Consider the following 17,798-nt stretch of genomic DNA (forward strand, 5'->3'; position numbering starts at 1 on the left):
CCTCCATAGGAGACGAAGCGTTCGGCTTCGTAAAAAATTTATTAAGCCACTCTACGACGGTACAAACACCGGGACAGCAACGCTGGGATGGACAAGGGGGGGACGACGGAGCCGTGGACACGAAAAGCAGGGAGAGGATGTTGAATATCAACAGTACTAAGAGTGCCGGGGGGGCAGGATCAGGCGTAGAGGTCCTCCCTGTCGGCGGAGTAAACCTCCCCCTCCTGCAGCAGGGCGAAGTTGAGGAAGTGAGAAGGGCGATGGACCTCGTGGTAAAACTCCTTGGGGTTGGCGAGCTGCAGCTCGTATTTCATGTTGGGGTCGTGGCGAACACCTGGAAGAGAGTTCACAATGTGAGGCAGCTCTCCATGATCAGCTCTTCTTCCTGACATGAATTACTCAGTGACAATATACCACACGCTACCAGAAGATGGTCTCAGGTCTGATTTTAACCCTGTATGTTTGCTCTCTTGCTGCTTCAAATCGTTAAGAACCAACATCGCAGAACAGCCACCAAGGAAAGGTCCATCTACAATGCTAATATAACCCTGCCGGCTGCTCAGAGAAAGTCAAGCTTCAGGACATGTAAGGAATGCTCCCCTTAAAAAGCCATTTCCTTCTCCTCAAGCTATTCCTGCTGCCTCCCTTCCTACCCCTCTCCTGGGGCTGTCAGCTCACCCATGAAGTTGTAGTTCCAGGATCCCTGTGCTGGAACCATGAAGAAGCCAAGGAAGCGATCTGAGAGCAGCATCTGCACCCTCTCATAGTGGGATGGCAGGTAGCCCTTGGGGTTGTTCCCTTTGTCTGTGTTCTGCCTGCCCCACTCGTAACCACTTGGGGTCAGTTTGTAGGCTGTCAGCGTGCAGGAACCTGGGGTAAAACTGAAGGAGAGCAGAGAGATGGTTTGGGTCAGAATCATTTGAGACAGAGAACAAGAAATAACCAAACAGTTCCTTTCTGCAAGATTTATAGATTGAGACCTTCATGTGTATCCAAAGAAGGGGACGCAGCACAGAAGCCCCTGCTGCCTCTCACCTGCAGGTGATGATGATGGTTTTCTCCCCATCCCAGGAGGGATTGTCAGCCATGACTTTGGCGTGGGTGGTGACATCCTGTGGTGACAGCTGGGGGGACTCGTTTGGTTGGGTATGAATCCATCCCAGAGGTTCCATTTCCTACAGAATGGAAAATGAAAAGCATTTACTCAACGAGAAGATACTAAAAGCCATGAGAAATGTATTTAAAAGAGCGCTTCAAGCACAGTACAAAGCACACAAAGACTAAAGGCTTCCCCATTTTCACCTGATCCCAGACTGGGCAGACTTTACGGCTGAGTTACTGAGGCACATTAGAGTTGAGTGGCAGCAAAACTGCCCTGAAACTGGGTCTGCCAAGATCATCTTCCATGCTCACTGGGAGCAGAAACTCAGCTCACCTTGAGGTATTCATGCTGAGGCAGCTGCCCTGGGAGATGCACAGTCTGGTGTGTTCCCCACTGGGGTACCATCACAATGCACCGGATCTCCTTCACTTGGGGATTATCAGGAGGGCTCACTCCATACAGGTAACCTGCAATCTAGGAACACAAACGAACACTCAGTTTACATCATCAATGGAAAGGCCTAGAAGAGACATCCTATAACCTTATGGGAGCTGGTGGGCAAGACCTTAGGGCCTAAAGCAAGTTTCTCTTGCCCAGCAGCTCCTCGTTGAAGTAAGATCACATCATAGTTATGTTCTGGGCTGAAAGTTCTTCAGGCCACCCCAGTCTGGCCTAAAGAAGCCTTTTTAACCTGGGATGCACTCAGCCACAGAATGGATGTCTACATCCAGCCCAGAAACAGAAGCAAGCTCCCAGTCTTTCACCACGAGGCCCTGGGAGCTGCCTGCCCAGGACTGGAGCATGCTTAAGCTGCATGGATACCCTAACAGCCTCATTACACACTCACCTGGGCTCGCAGATCTGAGATGCAGATGAATTTCTTCAACACATTCTTGGGAAGAATGTACGTATAGCCTGTTTCCTTTATGTCATCTGATGAAACGTAAATGTGGTTTGTTCTCAGGTGGAGGTTGGCAGCAGAAATTGCTCTGTGAAGAAATGGAGATGATTATAGCAAGGCACACGGATCTCACCTTTTCCCATTGCACACCAGCTCTGTCTTCCCTCCTACCTGACTCGCCACTCAGTCTTGGAAGAGAAAGTCTGGGTTTCGTAGTTGCTGGTTGTGGAGGTGATGATTTCATCCCCGTGTTTGTTAACAGTGCGGGTCTGTGTGGCTGTCAGCTGCGACTGCTCCTTGGTTTGCTTCTCAATTTCTGCAATCTGCTGCCTCTGCTGAGAGGGGGCAGAGATCTCCATGCCCAGGATGATGTCTCGGATCTCCGACTGTGTCAGGGATGCAACATTCACACTGAAAGAGAAAATCCATCATCTCAGCCACACGACAGATCCATCTCACAAGTACAAAAGCTCTGAACGCACATGCAAAGCGCTACAGGAAAATGAAAGATAAGGGAAAGCTGATGGGATTCTGCAGCAGGACAGTAGCTCACTTGTTCTTCTTGCCATAGTCAGCAAGGATCAGATCTTTCAGCTGCACCTCCACCTTGATCCACTCCTCATCTGTCAGGGTTGGCCAGATGTGGTGAGGCTCAGTTATGGTTGTCTTGTCTGGTTTCAGAATAACTTTGGCTCTATCATTATTCACATGCAGTGCCCGGAGAATCAGAATCAGACGTGAGAATGCCTGGGAGAGAAAAAGAAAAGAGATGCAGCTAGTTAGAAAGAGCACAACGTATTTGGTTTTCTTCCATCACATCACTCCTTTGCTTGTGCACAATAGGAGCATGTGAATTAATCTGAAGAAAAATTCAGGCAGACCAAGCAAACATGGAGGGACTTCTGAAACCTTGGCTCTTGCTTTGGGCCAGTGGGAATGTGCAGACTATGCACAGCATCCTCACCGTGTAGGAAGAGATGGTTTTCAGCCAGTCATCGTAGAGATTGAAGAGAACCATCTGAGGTTCAGTAGCCTTCAGGATGAGATCACCAAACTTCTCCACTTTCAGACAGGCCTGGAAAGGCAGCTGCAACTCGGAGCCTTTGATGACAATATTGGGGAAATCCAGCAAGTGCACCTGGAGTTTATTGAGAAGAGGAATTAATTCACAACTAGTGCAAAACATTAGTTCAGATTAAGCCCTTCCCAGGAACTGTTCTGCAAGCTCACAAAGATTCTACTAAGTCCCTGCACTGCACTGTGTGCTTTGTTACCTCAAGGGGGTCCAACATGCCCTTTCGAGTCACTATGATCTGCTTAGGCTGCTCCTCCACAGGAAGCGAGCGGATCAAGGCAGCCACTTCTTCAGCAGTCTTCCACTTGGCCAGCTACAAAGAGACAGCTGGGTTAGAAGAGTATCTCCGAGCTAACAGCAAAGTCTCCACACCTTTTGGAATCAGAGACACCCAAACCAAATTCTAAAAATACAACAGAAATTTATGGCTTCAGTGACAAGGCCTAACATTTCCCTCTTAGTGATCACATAGGGCAGTTCCCATTCCTGAAGCTCAGTTACTCCTGACCGCCTTTTAAAAACAGCTGATTACACCACCTCCCTGGCTTCAGCACCTCACAGTCTTTGCACTGCACAGGATGTTCGGCCAAGAGCAACGTGATTTGCTGTACCAGTGAGCACAGCACCATTGCTCAAGTGCTGCCTGAGGACACGGGCTCTTTACAGCTCAAAAACATCACAACATCAGTGCCTCCATTCTTTTCTATCCCATGCCACTGGTTGTCAGAGCACAGGTTATGCACTAGCAGCTGGGGCTCCAAACTTGTTTCAAGGCAGGAAGGTAAAGACCTTCAGCAATGCTTTCTGCTCAACTGAGCATTCCAAAACATCACTGCATGCCCCTGCCTTGCTGCCAAAAGCATAAAAAGCAGCCAGGTCTCACCTGTCCAAGACGTTTCTGTCCTGCCCACACAGAGGTGTGGATGATCTTCAGGAAGAGCTGTCCAGTCCTAGGGTTGAAGATGAAAATGGCTCCATTGATAGGTTTTGTGGTCAAATTCCCTTCAAAAGTCTGAGGAAATAAGAAGTAGAAAGTACAGTGAGATGAAAGCAGCCTATCCAACCATTTACACAACAGCTGGCTTGTTAAATGCTCTGAAAAGGAACTATGCTGGAAATGCAAGGGCTGCTCTGTACACACTGCTAAAGGTTTGGGTGCATGTTAGTGTCCAGCTTACCCTCAGGCACATTCTCCTCAATCATCCTGAGCAAAGAACATTAACAGCCCCCATCCTTCCCCCTTAAGATGCAGCTCTGGCCTTACCTTGTGAATGGTCACTCTGTACACATTGGTGTCATCCACAAACCAGATGATCTGGTTGGAGAACAGCTCTCCATAGTTCTGAGAGGAAAGGTAGGGTTCTGTGGGCTCAGATGAGTACAGCTGCAAGCCCTTGCGGATTCGTTCTCTCAGCACATACAACGCAGGGTTTGCTTTCATAATTTTGGCCATAGCCTGCTGGATCAGAGGTTTGCTACCAGGGAACCAGTTCCCATATGCACTGAAGAGGAAAAGAGAAAGAAACAGCTGTTACCATCAGGTCTAAGATGAAGGGACAACAGAACAAGTCTTCACGTGCAGCAGACAGGCACCTTTCTGCCTGCTGTCTACCAGTGAATGATTTCTCTTGGAGCTGTTCAGCGGCTGCTTTTCCCTTCTCTTCCCCTCAGTGGGAAGCCACAGCACACACGTGCAGCACAGTCCCACAAGAACTGCATGGTTTGCAACTGTCGTACTAGAGAGGTCTGCTTGATGGGACACCTCTGCCTTGCTCTTTCATGAAGAGCAGTTGTTCCCTCTTACAGATGGCCTTTAAACAAGGCCTGCCCCTGAACTCCATCTGGCAGAGATCTCTTAAGAAAACAATCAGTGAGCTGAACCACTATTACAGCAACTCCAGCCTGGAACACAGCCCAGTTTGAAGATGCACTAAGACACATCCATCAACTATGAATTACAGCTAAAATACAGACGATGCAGTTCTTACCTGTGTAAATTATAGGCCAAATCAATGGCAATGAGCACACCAGTGGGAGATGGATAGATACTCATGTTGTCTGTAGTGTAGTCCAGGAACTTGGCTCTTGCATAGCGCTCAATATCATGGGAATCATAATCGCCCCAGCGCAGCTGGATATCTATCCAGTACTTCTGAGTGGTGGTGCTGTCCATCACATCTCTAAGAAGAAAGCAGCCCAGAGTAATTAAATCTTGCATAGAACTCTCCTGCAGTTGCTGTACATCTCTTTGGCAGAGAGTAAGTGCTACCAAGCCTGATCCCTGAAGCCAGGTACTATATGCATACCCTACTGAAAAGAAAACATCTACCCATACTAGCCCTGCACTTTCCAGGCATGATTATGTCCTCCTGGATACCCAGAGAAGTATGTCAGCCATGGGCTCCCAAGATATAAGGCTTTTTGCTCAGGGACAAGCTCAGCAGCTTGTCTCTGTAGGGAAACACTCACTTGGAATCAGCAAGCAATGATGGACGTGACACATTCCACTTGTAGGAAGCAAAGAGAAGGATATCTGCACATGAGGAATTCATCTTGTATGATTTCCTGGGATGGATTGTCTCCTTCTGCACTGTCTCAATCTCTAGAGCATCCAGCTCCTGATCAAACACCTGGGGAAAAGGCAGTAGAAGGTGAAGTATCTATAGTATCTATAGTATACTCTACAGTATCAGTAGAAGACTCTAACAGAGTCTATCCACAACACACACAAGCAGGTACCCAGGAAAATCCAGTTTCCTCCCCTTGTCTGTCGAATTACTAGAGGAGCTGCTTTGCTACTGTCAAGAGCAGGAGGCTGTTAGTATACAAGGAGCAAGTGTGCACTGAACAAACCTTGTTAACACACTGCTTACCTGACACAAATCCATTACAATGCTCTCGTGGATCTTTTGCCACAAGTGAGCTCGGAAAATCTGAATGAGAGAAATCTTCAGTGTGGGGATCTTGCCATGCATAAATATACCAGTCAAATCCAGCTGCACCTGGAAGCCAACATATACCTGCAAACGAAAAACAGACATGAGAACATGTAACAGCAAAACTGGTGAAGCTTAGAGAACAGAACTGCTGCTGTTCAGAAGGCTCAGATCTACAGTTCAGCTGAAGAACCAGATAACTGCTCTCAACTCAGCACAAGATCCTGAAAGCTAATTCCAGATACTTACATTGGCTCTGTTAATGGTAGGAGACCACCACAGAGTAAATCTTCTGTTTGGAATCTGATTCAAACCCGATCTCTGGGCATTTGTCAGCTTCTTCCACTTCATGGACTCCTCAAAGCCACTGGCCTTCTCCCTAGAAATGACGATCAACTGTGTTAGATGCTCCTAATCACAGCTGATCTTCATGGACCACATAGAATAGAAGCAAGGCACCAGAACAGAAGGAGCAAGAACTGCTTCATGTAAAGAACTTTCATGCAATCACATGCATAAATCTAGTTATACTGCAATGCCAGGTACCCTCAAACTGAACTATATGGTGTGCTCCTGGAAAACAGAACAGCTCAGCAGAGTAAGTGCAGCTCAAGCCAAGAACTCCTGGTGTATCACAAAGCTCCAATTTGCTCAAGGCCAGATCAAGGTTTCTCTTACCAGAAGAGACCCTCCCATGTAGGGAAGTAAGTGCCCTTGAAGAGAGTGTGCTCCAGGATCCCCTCCACTCCACCCAGAGCTTGGATCATATCAGTGCGGTAGTTGTTCAGGTTCCACAGCTTCCCATCGTGGCGCTGATGTGTCCACCAGAATGGGTTCTGTTTCAGGACCTGCAAACAACAACAACCTACCAGTGAGCAGCTCTGCATTCACATCATTTAACCATGCTGCACTAATTTCAGGAACCAAGATGATGTCAGCTAACAAGTAAAAAACCTCATACACCCATTCTGGAAGGTATGGCTCATCTACAAGTTCAGACAGTACCTAGTAGGTAATTCAGACTGGGCAGTATCTAAGATGATGCCTGAAATTCACACTGAGAAATCCCATGTCAATACCTGATACTGCTTGAAGTCAGTCCTGACTCTCCATCCTTTGTCATAAGCCAGGGTATGCCTGTCCTTCTGGAAAAGGGTGTTAATACGAGGAATTCCTCTGTCCCATGAGTCCTCCAGATCTTCCAGTGTCAGACGCCTGAAGAAAAGAAACATCCCCACACTCTGTTACCTCTCAATTTTATGGCAGTGCATTAATATTTCAGGCGATGAGATCACAGAAAGGATACAGATTTCAAGGCTGTAGCAGGAGAGGTTCTAAAATGACACTCAGAAGCTCAGAAAAGCATCCACAGCTATCACTATAGACAGGCTACAGACACACAGAGATCTAATTTAACATGGAAATATACCTGTTCTGGGCTATAGCCTCTTGTCGTTTGAGAGCATATTCTGCCCACACTCTTTGAGAATCAATGAATTCACTCTCCCATGGCTGGATGTAACGATACAAATTTGGGATGAGCTGGTCCTCTTCATGACTCATCCCTGAGCGGAAATGAGTAATGCCAACATCGGTCTGCTTGGACCACCTGGAGCAGAGAGGCAGAAGAGTGAGGTAGGAGCAACGGGACATCACCAGTCACATTGACGTGACGTAAAGACAACCTATCTCTGTAAGCAAGTTGTGGTTTAGCATTCCTAAATACTTCAATGGGAAAGAATATCTAACAGAGCCCCTAAATCATGTGGGCAGTTCAGATCAGGCAATATTACTCACCTCAGGTCAGACTGTGGGATGAGAACATGTCCCATAGAGAGCATACCCAGACCTCCCAGCTCTTTAGGGGTGTAGAATACCACGGGTGGGAAACGACTGGGCATTTTGGAATTCAGACCAATTTTGATTCGAGTCTGGATTTTATTCTCACATTTCACCAACAAGTCAAGCAGCTCCTGAGTATTTACAACAGCTTCCCGGAAATATGTCATCAGGCCAATCAGAGCTGTATTCCATTTATTGACAATCTAAAAAGGAAGGCACGGGATCAGTTCTCAGCTCGTTCTTCAAGCATCTGCAGGAAGCTCTGTCACACAGCTCACTTCTGCCTTACCTTAGTGAAGGTTGTCGAGCCAGACGCCATGAGGATCTGCCTCACTCTGTTATGGAATCTCTGCATAGACTCATCGTCAACGCGCAGGAAGCACTGAGCTGTGCGCTCCTTGGTGACCTGCGAGAGCACAGGGCTACGGGTCACTTACAAAGCACAGGAAGGGAAGAGCCTGAACAGTTCTGGGTCCTCCCTTATCACTCCCAAAGGATTTCCCATCCCTTGCAGGAAAGAAAGCTCCTGAATTCTTTTTAGTTCTACCTGTCAATGCTTCCAGGCACACAGCTGCCAAATGCATGCTGCCAAGTACTCCCCACAAAAAAGGTACAAGCTTTGCTCTAATGCCAGCTACAGACAACAGAATCGACTGCCTTCCCAGCCTGCCAAACTACCTCATTCTGCAGGTTCCAGACACCATCCTTGTGGGTGAACTCCTCATAGCTGGTGCGGCATTTGGGCAAAATGCGGCACTCAAAACCACACATGTTAAACAGCAAATTGGGGTTATCCTTGCTGTAAACAGACACGAAGCTGTTCTCCCACTGCACTGTGGTGACGGATCGAGGCAGGCGGTTCTTGATATCCCAGAATACAGCACGGCCACTGAAACAGAAGGCATGCACAGTGAGGCCAGGCCTTGAAATTAAAGTGAAATACAAACTGGACAAGCTCTCAGTGCTTTCTCAGCACTATGGTCTCTCACACCAATCACTCTCTGTCAACACTATGACACAAAACTCCTCTTTACTTATTTATCACAACTAATTTTCACACTTCTCTACCCCTTGTGTTTCTAAGGCTGCATCGCTTACAGGTTGACATCATGCTTCATGAGGCGCATCCGAGCATCCCGAGGCCAGCACTTCTTATTGTTGTAGCCCACAATATTCTCGTTGTTGGGATCTGGATGCTCTGTCAGGTACCGCTGAATCAAGTCCCTTGCCTCATCTGCTGTAAACCTGGAAATGAACAGAAGAGGGTCTGTGGTGACATAAACATCATTCTCAGATGGACTGCCCACACAGATAAAGGACCCAGTGAGCTCTCACCTGAAGAAGATGTGAATGCGGTCAATGTATCTGCAGAAAAGGCGAATGGGATGGGCCACCTCAGTTGCAATGTCTTGGAAGCTGAGGAAATCATTTGGCATCTGGGGAGGCCCAGCCATTTCACTGGCACGGTGCAGACCCAGCACCAGCAGGTCCATCACAAGCCCATAATACTGGACAATGAAGGAAGCAAACTGCAGTCCACGAATAATCCCATAGGAGTTTGTGTGATTCATGTCCTGAGGAAAAAGAAGTGTGAGAAACCTGGCTCTCACAATCCCCCAAAAACCTTTATCTGAGCATCTGCTTTTCAACAGGGCCCAGAAGGGTTTTCTTACTCCCCTAATCACCTCTTCCCCCAGCAAGTCTTGTGTCCCAGTTCCACCTTCACCACCACCGCCAACCCCCACTCAGTTATACAGTCCACACACTTTTCTGATAGTAATCATCACCTTGTAGTTGATCACCACGTTGTTTTTTGCTGTCATGTAGTCAGCAATGTTGTGATCGACAATAAGACGCAGCAGCCTGTTGAGTAACGTCAGGTCAATCTTCTCATACATCTTCTCAAATCGAGATTCCAGCATCACATTGCATTCACCTTCACTTGTTTCCCAAACATCCTGCAGATTATTAATGCCTGAGGAGACAAACAACTGTGTCACATTATGTGATGTGGCAATTCTGAGTGCAGAAGCACCCTTCCAGGTTTGAGAAGTCAGTATATTTTCTGTAGTGTTTTTCAGCCCCATTTTTCCTTCCAGTCTACCCAGAAATTGGAACAGAAATATGTAATCAATCACAAATGTTACAGAACTTCTCTTCTTCCAGTGTTAACCTACAAAATACAGCCTCAGAGTGTAGCAACAAATGGTATTACTGCTGCAAGTATGAAAATCCAGCTTTTAAGTGGATCCTTATAAAAATAGCTCCTGATAAAAATACTCATTCTACCATGGAACACAAGACCCCACTAACCTTGGCACCACTTGTACACTAACAGTGGAGGAGGTTCAGTGTCAGCAGGCTTGATCCACGGAGGGAAGAGTCTTCTTTTATCAGCCTCATACCACAAGTACTGATCCAGATAAGCATCTGTGATTTTCTCCAAGGGCTCAACATCATAAACAGGAACCAGGTGGCTGTAGAGATCCATGAACTCAATGCCAACCTAGAAAAGAGAAGGTAAATCTGAAGTCTACACCTGACAGAGAACACTCTTGATAATCTTGCTGCCATTTTGTACCCGTATTCTGTAAGTTTTATGTATGCTCTGGTTTTCACCACAATACTCACCTCCTTGAAGGCTCTCTGAGTTAAAAGGTGTCGTTTGATTCTGGACAGAGCTTCATGAGGATTATCATAAGCCTGTTCAATCAAGCCCAGCTCCTCCCTCTGTGACTGATTCAGGCGAGATTTCACACTGAAAGTGAGAAAGAACAACAGTTTGTGCACTCAAGAATGAACAAACTAAAATCTGCTGCAGTGAATTTATGAAAGATAAGTGCTCAACTGAGCAGATCAAGACAAGATCTCCTATTCTTCACAATTCACATCCAGCCCCAATTGGCAGAGTCCATGAAAGAATGCCCAGGCTGCCTTGGCAGTACCACATCCTACAGCCTCAACCTGCCCCACTCCAGGTAAATGGTATGGTGCACTCAGTTCCAGGAATAACGGATAACAAAACAGTTTCAGAAGCCTTTCCCAGAGCAGATATCTGACCCTTGAGAGAAACTCGTCACTTCCCTGTGCTTACCTATAAGCTTCCTTCAGCCTCTCCAGGGCCAGTATGAGCAACTTGGTATCGTGTTTGTAGGACAGTGGGGGGAATGGAATGGGTGAGAACCTCCTGCTTTCCAACCAGTGCACTGTGGTTGTGTACACGGCAACGGCCTCTTCTGCAGTGATGTAAGGCCCATCCTGCACAACCACAACACCATGATTAGTCAGTGAAAGTTTGCCTGTGGAAACAGCACCAGCTTGGGCAACCTCAGGCAAGACAGAAGTACCTTCAAGTAATTATGCTGCCGCTCCTGCTCAGCTTTTAAGTAGAGTCTGGTCAGCCGGCCCAGATTCTTCTTACAGACAGTCTTGTCCACAGTGGCACCCCGACGGATACGCTCTCTGTTATAGTGAGCTGTGTTTGTCCACCAGTCAGCTTTTGCCTTCACATACCTCAGAATCATGTTCTCAATGGGAGTTGGCAGCCCAGGAACCTGGGGAGGGAGAAGTAATATGAGGGAAGCAGAAGCAGGAGCCTTTTAAGAGCAGTTCAGCCTGACAGATACTACAATTGAAAGAAAGGCCAAAAGAGGGACTTACCTTCCAGGGGATATTGGCCTTCCAACACCGCCATGCCTCACTCAGATGCTGCAGGATGGTTCTGGCTTTGTTCTGTTTGATCCCTTCTGGCATCATGTCAAGAATGTCATGCATAACAGCTGCCCTCAGCTCCAGGTCAAAGTGAGACTCCACACGTTGCTTTGTGACAGTCTTTGCTACACCCTTTGAGTGACGGCCTGTGAAAAACAAAATACTTCATCAGTTCAGACATTACTGGGCAGTGCTGCTCTTCTCTGTATTAAAGAAGCATCCTCCAGAGAGGTGCAGGATGCTAGAAGAAATTTAACTGCTACATCATTGGGGAGGATGGAATACATGATAGAGAGGCTATAGATTCCAGTGCGCTATGGATCAGGGAATCCCATTTTCATATGGAAACTACTGTGGGTATGCTGATCTTGTAAGAGCTCTAAACATGACAATAGCCGTTGGGACTGAAAGGAATACAGGCACAGACCACCACTTGAAACAGAAATCTGGAGTTTAAGCTGGCAAGCAAACAGTATTAATCTTTACCAGACACCTCACTTGTGTCCAAGATTTACACAATGTGCTGACCTTCAAACTGTCTGGCCAGCAGATTCCCCAGCCAGCGTTCTAGCAGTGGTGTGATGCCCCTCATGAAGAACAGCCACACTCTCCAGCCTGGAGCCCAGAAGCCACAGCCAGGACCTTTGCCCACAGGCCCCTGGAAGAAGAGAGACACAACAACAAGTCATATACTGACACTCTTTTTGGTCAGCTTGAGGTCAACACCTCCCTGGAAACGTGGAACTTACCGTGTTAAACCTGTAGTAGATGAGATGTTTCAGGTCCTTGCACATACGAATCTGCCTCATCAGTTTGTACTTGTATCTGTACATCCCTGTCAGCTGACCTACATGGGCAAAGATGTACTGCAAGCCATCTGCCAACTGAAACACAAAAAACACAGTCAGAGATAACAATAAAAGCTAGACGCATTGCCTTAAGAAGCTAGGCTTAATTTGCAGCTAGGAGCAGAGTGCCATCAGGCTGCCCAAAGCTCCTACCAGTCACTCATGAGACAACCAATTCATATAAACTGAGATGACAGCAGAATTTCACACAACACTGTATGCTTTCTCCTCTGCTGCCTCCTCCAAAACACTGCAACAATCAGTCACTTTGTGTAGCTTGTATAAGCCCATCCTGATACTCATTCTCTCAACTTCCCCTCTCCACCTTTAAAAGAAAAGAAAAAAGAATCAGGCCTACCTGAAATGCATCTACATTTCCAAGTCTGTACTGGACGTGGCTGTCCACCACCAATTTAGTCAGCCTCAGAACCTCTCGGCACAGATGGAAAGCATTACCAAAACGGGATTTTTTCCTTTCCTGGGAAAGAAAGAGATACAGGATTTCTGTAACAATGTTGCCTAAGAGTCATACAGCTCCAATTTAGTCTGTGCAACAACAGAACAATTAAGTCACTATGATCAGCATTGCCACATTAACTACTACTTAAATGTTCAAGTAAACTTTGCTGTTAAGCACATGGGTTGTACCTTAGTGGTGAGGGTCTTTACTGGCTTCAGGTTAAAGTTGTAATCCAAGTGAAGGTAGTTCAGGTTCTTTCTGTGGATCAGCAAGTTCAGCATATTGTAGCCCTGGCGACACACCTGCAGGCCAACTTCCACCCAGTCCAGCTTCGTTGACTGGAAAAACTTTGTAGCCTTGAAAGAGCGGAACAAGTACCTGAAGAGAGAACAGTCTTTAATCAGCTGAATCCTCTACACAGATCAGCACTTCCCCACTGAATAGGTCCCATTTACCTCTTCTTTTGGGCCTTAGGGGGTCTGTGCTTGAGGGCATTTAGAACATAGTATTTCAGCAGCTTCTGATAGGAGACTCGCACTTTCACCGGCTGGCCGGCTGGGCAGTGCTCACGATACCTAGAGATGAAATAAGACTTTAAATGTTCAGATTACTTATATTCCTTAGAAAATGAGCCTACAGAAACTCTCCTAAAATCTCTAGAAACCAGGCAAACTCCACAATATTGCTTTTTACCCCACTGTAATGTACCACTCATACTAATGTCACAATCACTAGAACACACTATTCTCACAGGAAGAACTCACCAGTTCTTGACCAGTGGGATGTCAAGAGCTCTCCGAGTCCTCCCAGACCTCAGATTGAATGGCCGTGGGGCCCACAGCAGGGCAATGCCATTGGCTGTGTTGTCTGTGTAAAGTGGGGTATCCTTCAAGAAAGGTTCCACAAACTCTGGTAACTCAAACTCTTCATCATCATCAGGCAGTGGCTCCTGACTCTGAAACCAGAAACCACACAACACTTGTTTCCTGGACAATTAGTTGAGTAAAAAGCATTTCTTTCTTGTCAGGGAATGTGTATTAAGAAGTAAATAACACCCCATAAGGTGCCAACAGGCAGAATTATTTCTGTCAGAAGACCATAAAATAACACTGCAATTCAGGCACTGAACTTTATCCTGGAGACCACAGGACACAGCTTTGAGCAATTACAAAGACAACTGATAACTGCAAGAGTTTTTTTTTGTGAAAGGGCTTCTGCTTTCTCCTGATATAGGGATACATCTATACTGTTATCAGAAGCAAGGTTACAAACAGATGCTGAAGTCCCACTGCCTCCACACATGATTTATTGTAGGTTCTCCTGGACAGTGACTCACCTTAACAGAATGTCTGTGTGAAATGGGGTTGATCAACGGATCGAAGTAAAAAGCTGGAAGATCAGGATCTTCTGTTTTAATGAAAACAACGTTTGGAGTATGATACCTACAACACATAATGAGTATGAGAACAAGCTGATGGCTTCTCCCTCCTCTCCTCACCCTTGAGACTGCTGTACTTACCAGGTCAGGTGGACGTGGTGGGGGAGGTTATTGTATAAGTACGGGAAAGCAATTTTGTACTCTGTTCTGATTGGCTGCCTGATGATAATTTTGTTGATGTCATTAAATTCATTCCAGTCTTCATCCCTCAAATGAAGCAAAAATAAATTGTTACACAGGCATTTGGGAGACAAAAAACCAAATATTCTTGACCAAAGATGCAGTATCAGTGCCTTTCCTTTAGATTTTTCTTCACAATAAGAACCAGCATCCCAAGCAACAAAGCATATCACACAATGCTAAGAAGAGCAAATGCTCAGAATTAAGTAACCCAACAAAAGATACAGATCAATGACCCTCACAATCTTATTCCACATAACTGCCTATATTTCCTCCAAGATTTAACACTTACTGCAGATTGATGTCTCTAACAAGAGGCTCAAACTTGGGACCTCCAGGAATAGCCATGTTCAGTGCCTTGGAGGTGAAAAACGCTTTCAGGTCAAACAAATAGAAATAGTTGTCATCCACAAGGTCAGTGAGCAGCTGATTAGCCAGTCGATACAGCGTGGACATCATAGGCAGAGTGAACTGCCAGCGCTGGTAGGTAGAACCATTCACATACCTGCAGAGAAACAAAGCATAGGACACTAATTTTGCAGCCACAAAACAACTGGTCTTCTACCTTTCTGCTATTTGCAGAAAATACGAAGGATAGATAACTCTTGTCCCTCTCCAGGCAGAAAAATAAAATGTACAGGCTTGTTGAAGATCTCCATGGACTACATCTGCCAGTTCCCCTCCATCTCCATTATCAAACTGACAAGATTCAAGAGCCTCCAGTTTGTAAACGCACTGTATATTTAATAAACTCAAATAAAAGCTAGATGATCCAGGTTTTCACTCTTATCATGTGTCAAGAAACATCAGTTTTACCAGTTACCCATGCAGTAACCTGCCTGGACAGAGAGGGATTGATTGCCTTCCCTCAGCACTGAAGACAGAGGGATGACTACAGCAGTCAGATTCTCCCTCCTATCCTTGAAAGAAGGTTTTCTCATCCCACCAACACCATGCATAGACCAATATTATATAAGCAAAAGTTATGCACTTTTACATACATTTAATTTATGTAGTGCATGAAGATTTTAGTGCTTATTTTCTTAAAGCCCCACAGTGAATTGTGTTACCAGGCAGGCACATACTTCCTGTTGTCTTTCAGTGGCTGGTGGTCGTAGAACCAGTCCAGTACTGGGGCATCTTCCTCCGGATCCAGCTCAAGCTGAATTGCTTCCAAAGGCTCCACATCGAGAATGTTATCAGCATAATCCAGAGGAGGTTCTTCATCATCAAATGGGGGAAATCTCATTCTCTTGAAGTGACGTCTGTCCCTCTTCTCTCGCCTCATCATAATCCACATGGACCTGGCAGAAACCAGAGACCATTACATTACATGCTGCCTTTATTGTGGATGTGTGGTTATTCACTCATTGTGTCCCCCCAGAGTTAAGTAAAAAGCACTTACCCCCATTGTGCAATGTACACTGGTTCTATAACCCAGGGAATCTCATTGACAAAAGAGATGGCTCCTGTGATGTGATACAGGACTGGAACATCTCTGATTTGCTCCCAGGGCATAGGCATGTTCTCCAAGAGCTTCAGAACAGCGTGAGGCATGTACTTCAAAGCACTACAACCAGAAATCAGGGAAAATTACAGCTGGAAGGCATCGCCAGAGAACAATTACCTGTCTGCAGCAAGTTCAGTTACCTGTATACCTCCCACTCATAAAACTGCTCAGCTAACCTGCACATAAAGGCCTTCTGTGATGAACCCACAAGCCTTCTTAACTATCCTTCTGCTTCAGATTCCACTACCAAAAGGCTTTTCCTACTGGTTGGCTTCAGAGAGATTGCTATGCATTAAAAACATTCAGTAATAATAATACTAAAAAACACCGAATGAGTTTTTATGGGTAACTACATGAACGCAACAGACCCTGCTTTACACAAGACAGTTCTCTGAGCACAAACAACACAGAGACACCCACACGACACTTTAATCACAGGGAAAAAAGGCTGATTAGGTCACAATCTCCCCCCAAAACCTCTTCTAAATGATATTTTGCCTTAAGAACTCCAAGCAAACACTTCATCATCTCATCCTCTCCTGCACCCCACTGCCACCCTTGTGCTGTGATGCTGCTGTCTGAGCTCAGCTGTCCCCAGAGCCCCATTCTGAAGGCACCGCTCCTCATGGGGAGCTCCGTACCCCAGATAGACCCGTTTATCGTGGCGGAACTTCCTGTTGGTCATATCGCCGTGATCGCGGATGATCTTCCTGACGTGCTCGGGGGGCATGTCCTCCTTCTGAGCGTCCACGAAGCCGAATTTCCTCTTCTCGGCATAGCGCTTGGCCTGCAGCTGCTGCCACTTGCGGGCTGCGGGGACACAGAAGTAACGGGATGAGGTGAGGCCGGTCCCGTTGGGCGCGGTGCGATGGATCCAGGCCGTACTCACCTTTCTCCTGCAGCTTCTCCTCAGACATGTAGTCAGGTAGCGGGGCCATCGGGGTCGGTACCGGCGCGCAGCCGCCGCGGTACGGGAAGACGGCGGCCATGACGACACACCTGTGGAGGAGGAATCACAGAATGACCCGGGTTGGAAGGGACCTCAAGGATCATGTAGTTCCAACCCCCTGCCTGGCAGGGCCACCAAACATACACCTTTACTAGATCAGGTTGCCCATGGCCCCGTCCAACCTGGCCTTGAACACCTCCAAGGACGGGGCATCCACAACCTCCCTGTGCAGCCTGTTCCAGGGCCTCACCACTCTCCTAGTGAAGAACTTCCCCCTGACATCCAACCTAAATCTTCCCTCTTTTAACTTCAAACCATTTCCCCGTGTCCTGCTACTGTCAGCCCTTTCCAAGAGTTTACTCCCCTCCTGGTTACAGGTTCCCTTCAGGTATTGAAAGGCTGCAATGAGGTCACCCCGCAACCTTCTCTTCTCCAGGCTGAACAAACCCAACTCCCTCAGCCTGTCCTCATAGGGGAGGTGCTCCAGCCCCCTGATCATCTTCCTGTCCCTCCTCTGGACCCTGCCCAAAATCTCCATAGAGATTTGAGGAACAAGGGGCTCAAACCGGGATCACGGCTCCCTCCTCCCCCCTCCCGGTCCCTTCCACATCCCCGCGGCCCGGCCCCCCCCGCACACACCGGTCGCTGCGACGTCCCGCACTCCCGCACCACAATGGCGGCGCAGCCCACCACCACCGCGCCTGAGAGACCCGGATGTGGGTGGGGTGCGCGGCTAGAAGGCTCGTCCAATCAGCTTTCGGGGCAGCCTCACAGACAGCGGGGATAGCCAATCAGAGCGCGGGGAGGGCAGGAGGCGGGATCAAGTGCGGAAGAGGAAAGGAAGCT

General features: G+C 47.1%; 1 protein-coding gene across 1 annotated transcript; it reads right to left on the reverse strand.

Annotated features, from left to right (window-relative positions):
• Positions 1–20: 20 nt before the first annotated feature.
• On the reverse strand, positions 21–17,710 carry PRPF8 (pre-mRNA processing factor 8). Its single transcript, XM_015880816.1, has 43 exons — positions 17,592–17,710; positions 16,893–17,002; positions 16,645–16,813; positions 15,899–16,063; positions 15,579–15,797; positions 14,786–14,998; positions 14,395–14,520; positions 14,212–14,317; positions 13,640–13,830; positions 13,331–13,450; positions 13,064–13,253; positions 12,774–12,893; positions 12,317–12,451; positions 12,096–12,225; positions 11,517–11,713; positions 11,204–11,410; positions 10,951–11,114; positions 10,488–10,614; positions 10,170–10,362; positions 9,644–9,831; positions 9,192–9,430; positions 8,955–9,101; positions 8,535–8,745; positions 8,146–8,262; positions 7,812–8,059; positions 7,444–7,623; positions 7,094–7,229; positions 6,693–6,862; positions 6,264–6,393; positions 5,952–6,098; positions 5,548–5,708; positions 5,067–5,258; positions 4,343–4,580; positions 3,962–4,090; positions 3,278–3,391; positions 2,968–3,141; positions 2,557–2,750; positions 2,175–2,414; positions 1,950–2,091; positions 1,436–1,576; positions 1,036–1,175; positions 679–881; positions 21–334 (listed from the first exon to the last, which is right to left on the reverse strand). Exons 2-43 carry the CDS (start codon positions 16,990–16,992, stop codon positions 180–182), a joined length of 7,008 nt encoding a protein of 2,335 aa, XP_015736302.1. The 5' UTR covers positions 16,993–17,002; positions 17,592–17,710; the 3' UTR covers positions 21–179.
• Positions 17,711–17,798: the final 88 nt, after the last annotated feature.

The sequence above is a fragment of the Coturnix japonica genome, chromosome 19, assembly GCF_001577835.2.
Source record: "Coturnix japonica isolate 7356 chromosome 19, Coturnix japonica 2.1, whole genome shotgun sequence".
NCBI classification, from domain to species: domain Eukaryota; kingdom Metazoa; phylum Chordata; class Aves; order Galliformes; family Phasianidae; genus Coturnix; species Coturnix japonica.

What these genes read in the sequence shown, in the direction of transcription:
- PRPF8 (XM_015880816.1), bottom strand. Translation starts at nt 16,992, where the DNA reads ATGGCCGCCGTCTTCCCGTACCGCGGCGGCTGCGCGCCGGTACCGACC. An exon ending in GGCAGCATAATTACTTGAAG is followed by an intron (nt 11,115 to 11,203) that starts GTACTTCTGTCT and finishes GTGGTTGTGCAG; the next exon opens with GATGGGCCTTACATCACTGC. An exon ending in GACAGAAACGTCTTGGACAG is followed by an intron (nt 3,392 to 3,961) that starts GTGAGACCTGGC and finishes GTCTCTTTGTAG; the next exon opens with CTGGCCAAGTGGAAGACTGC.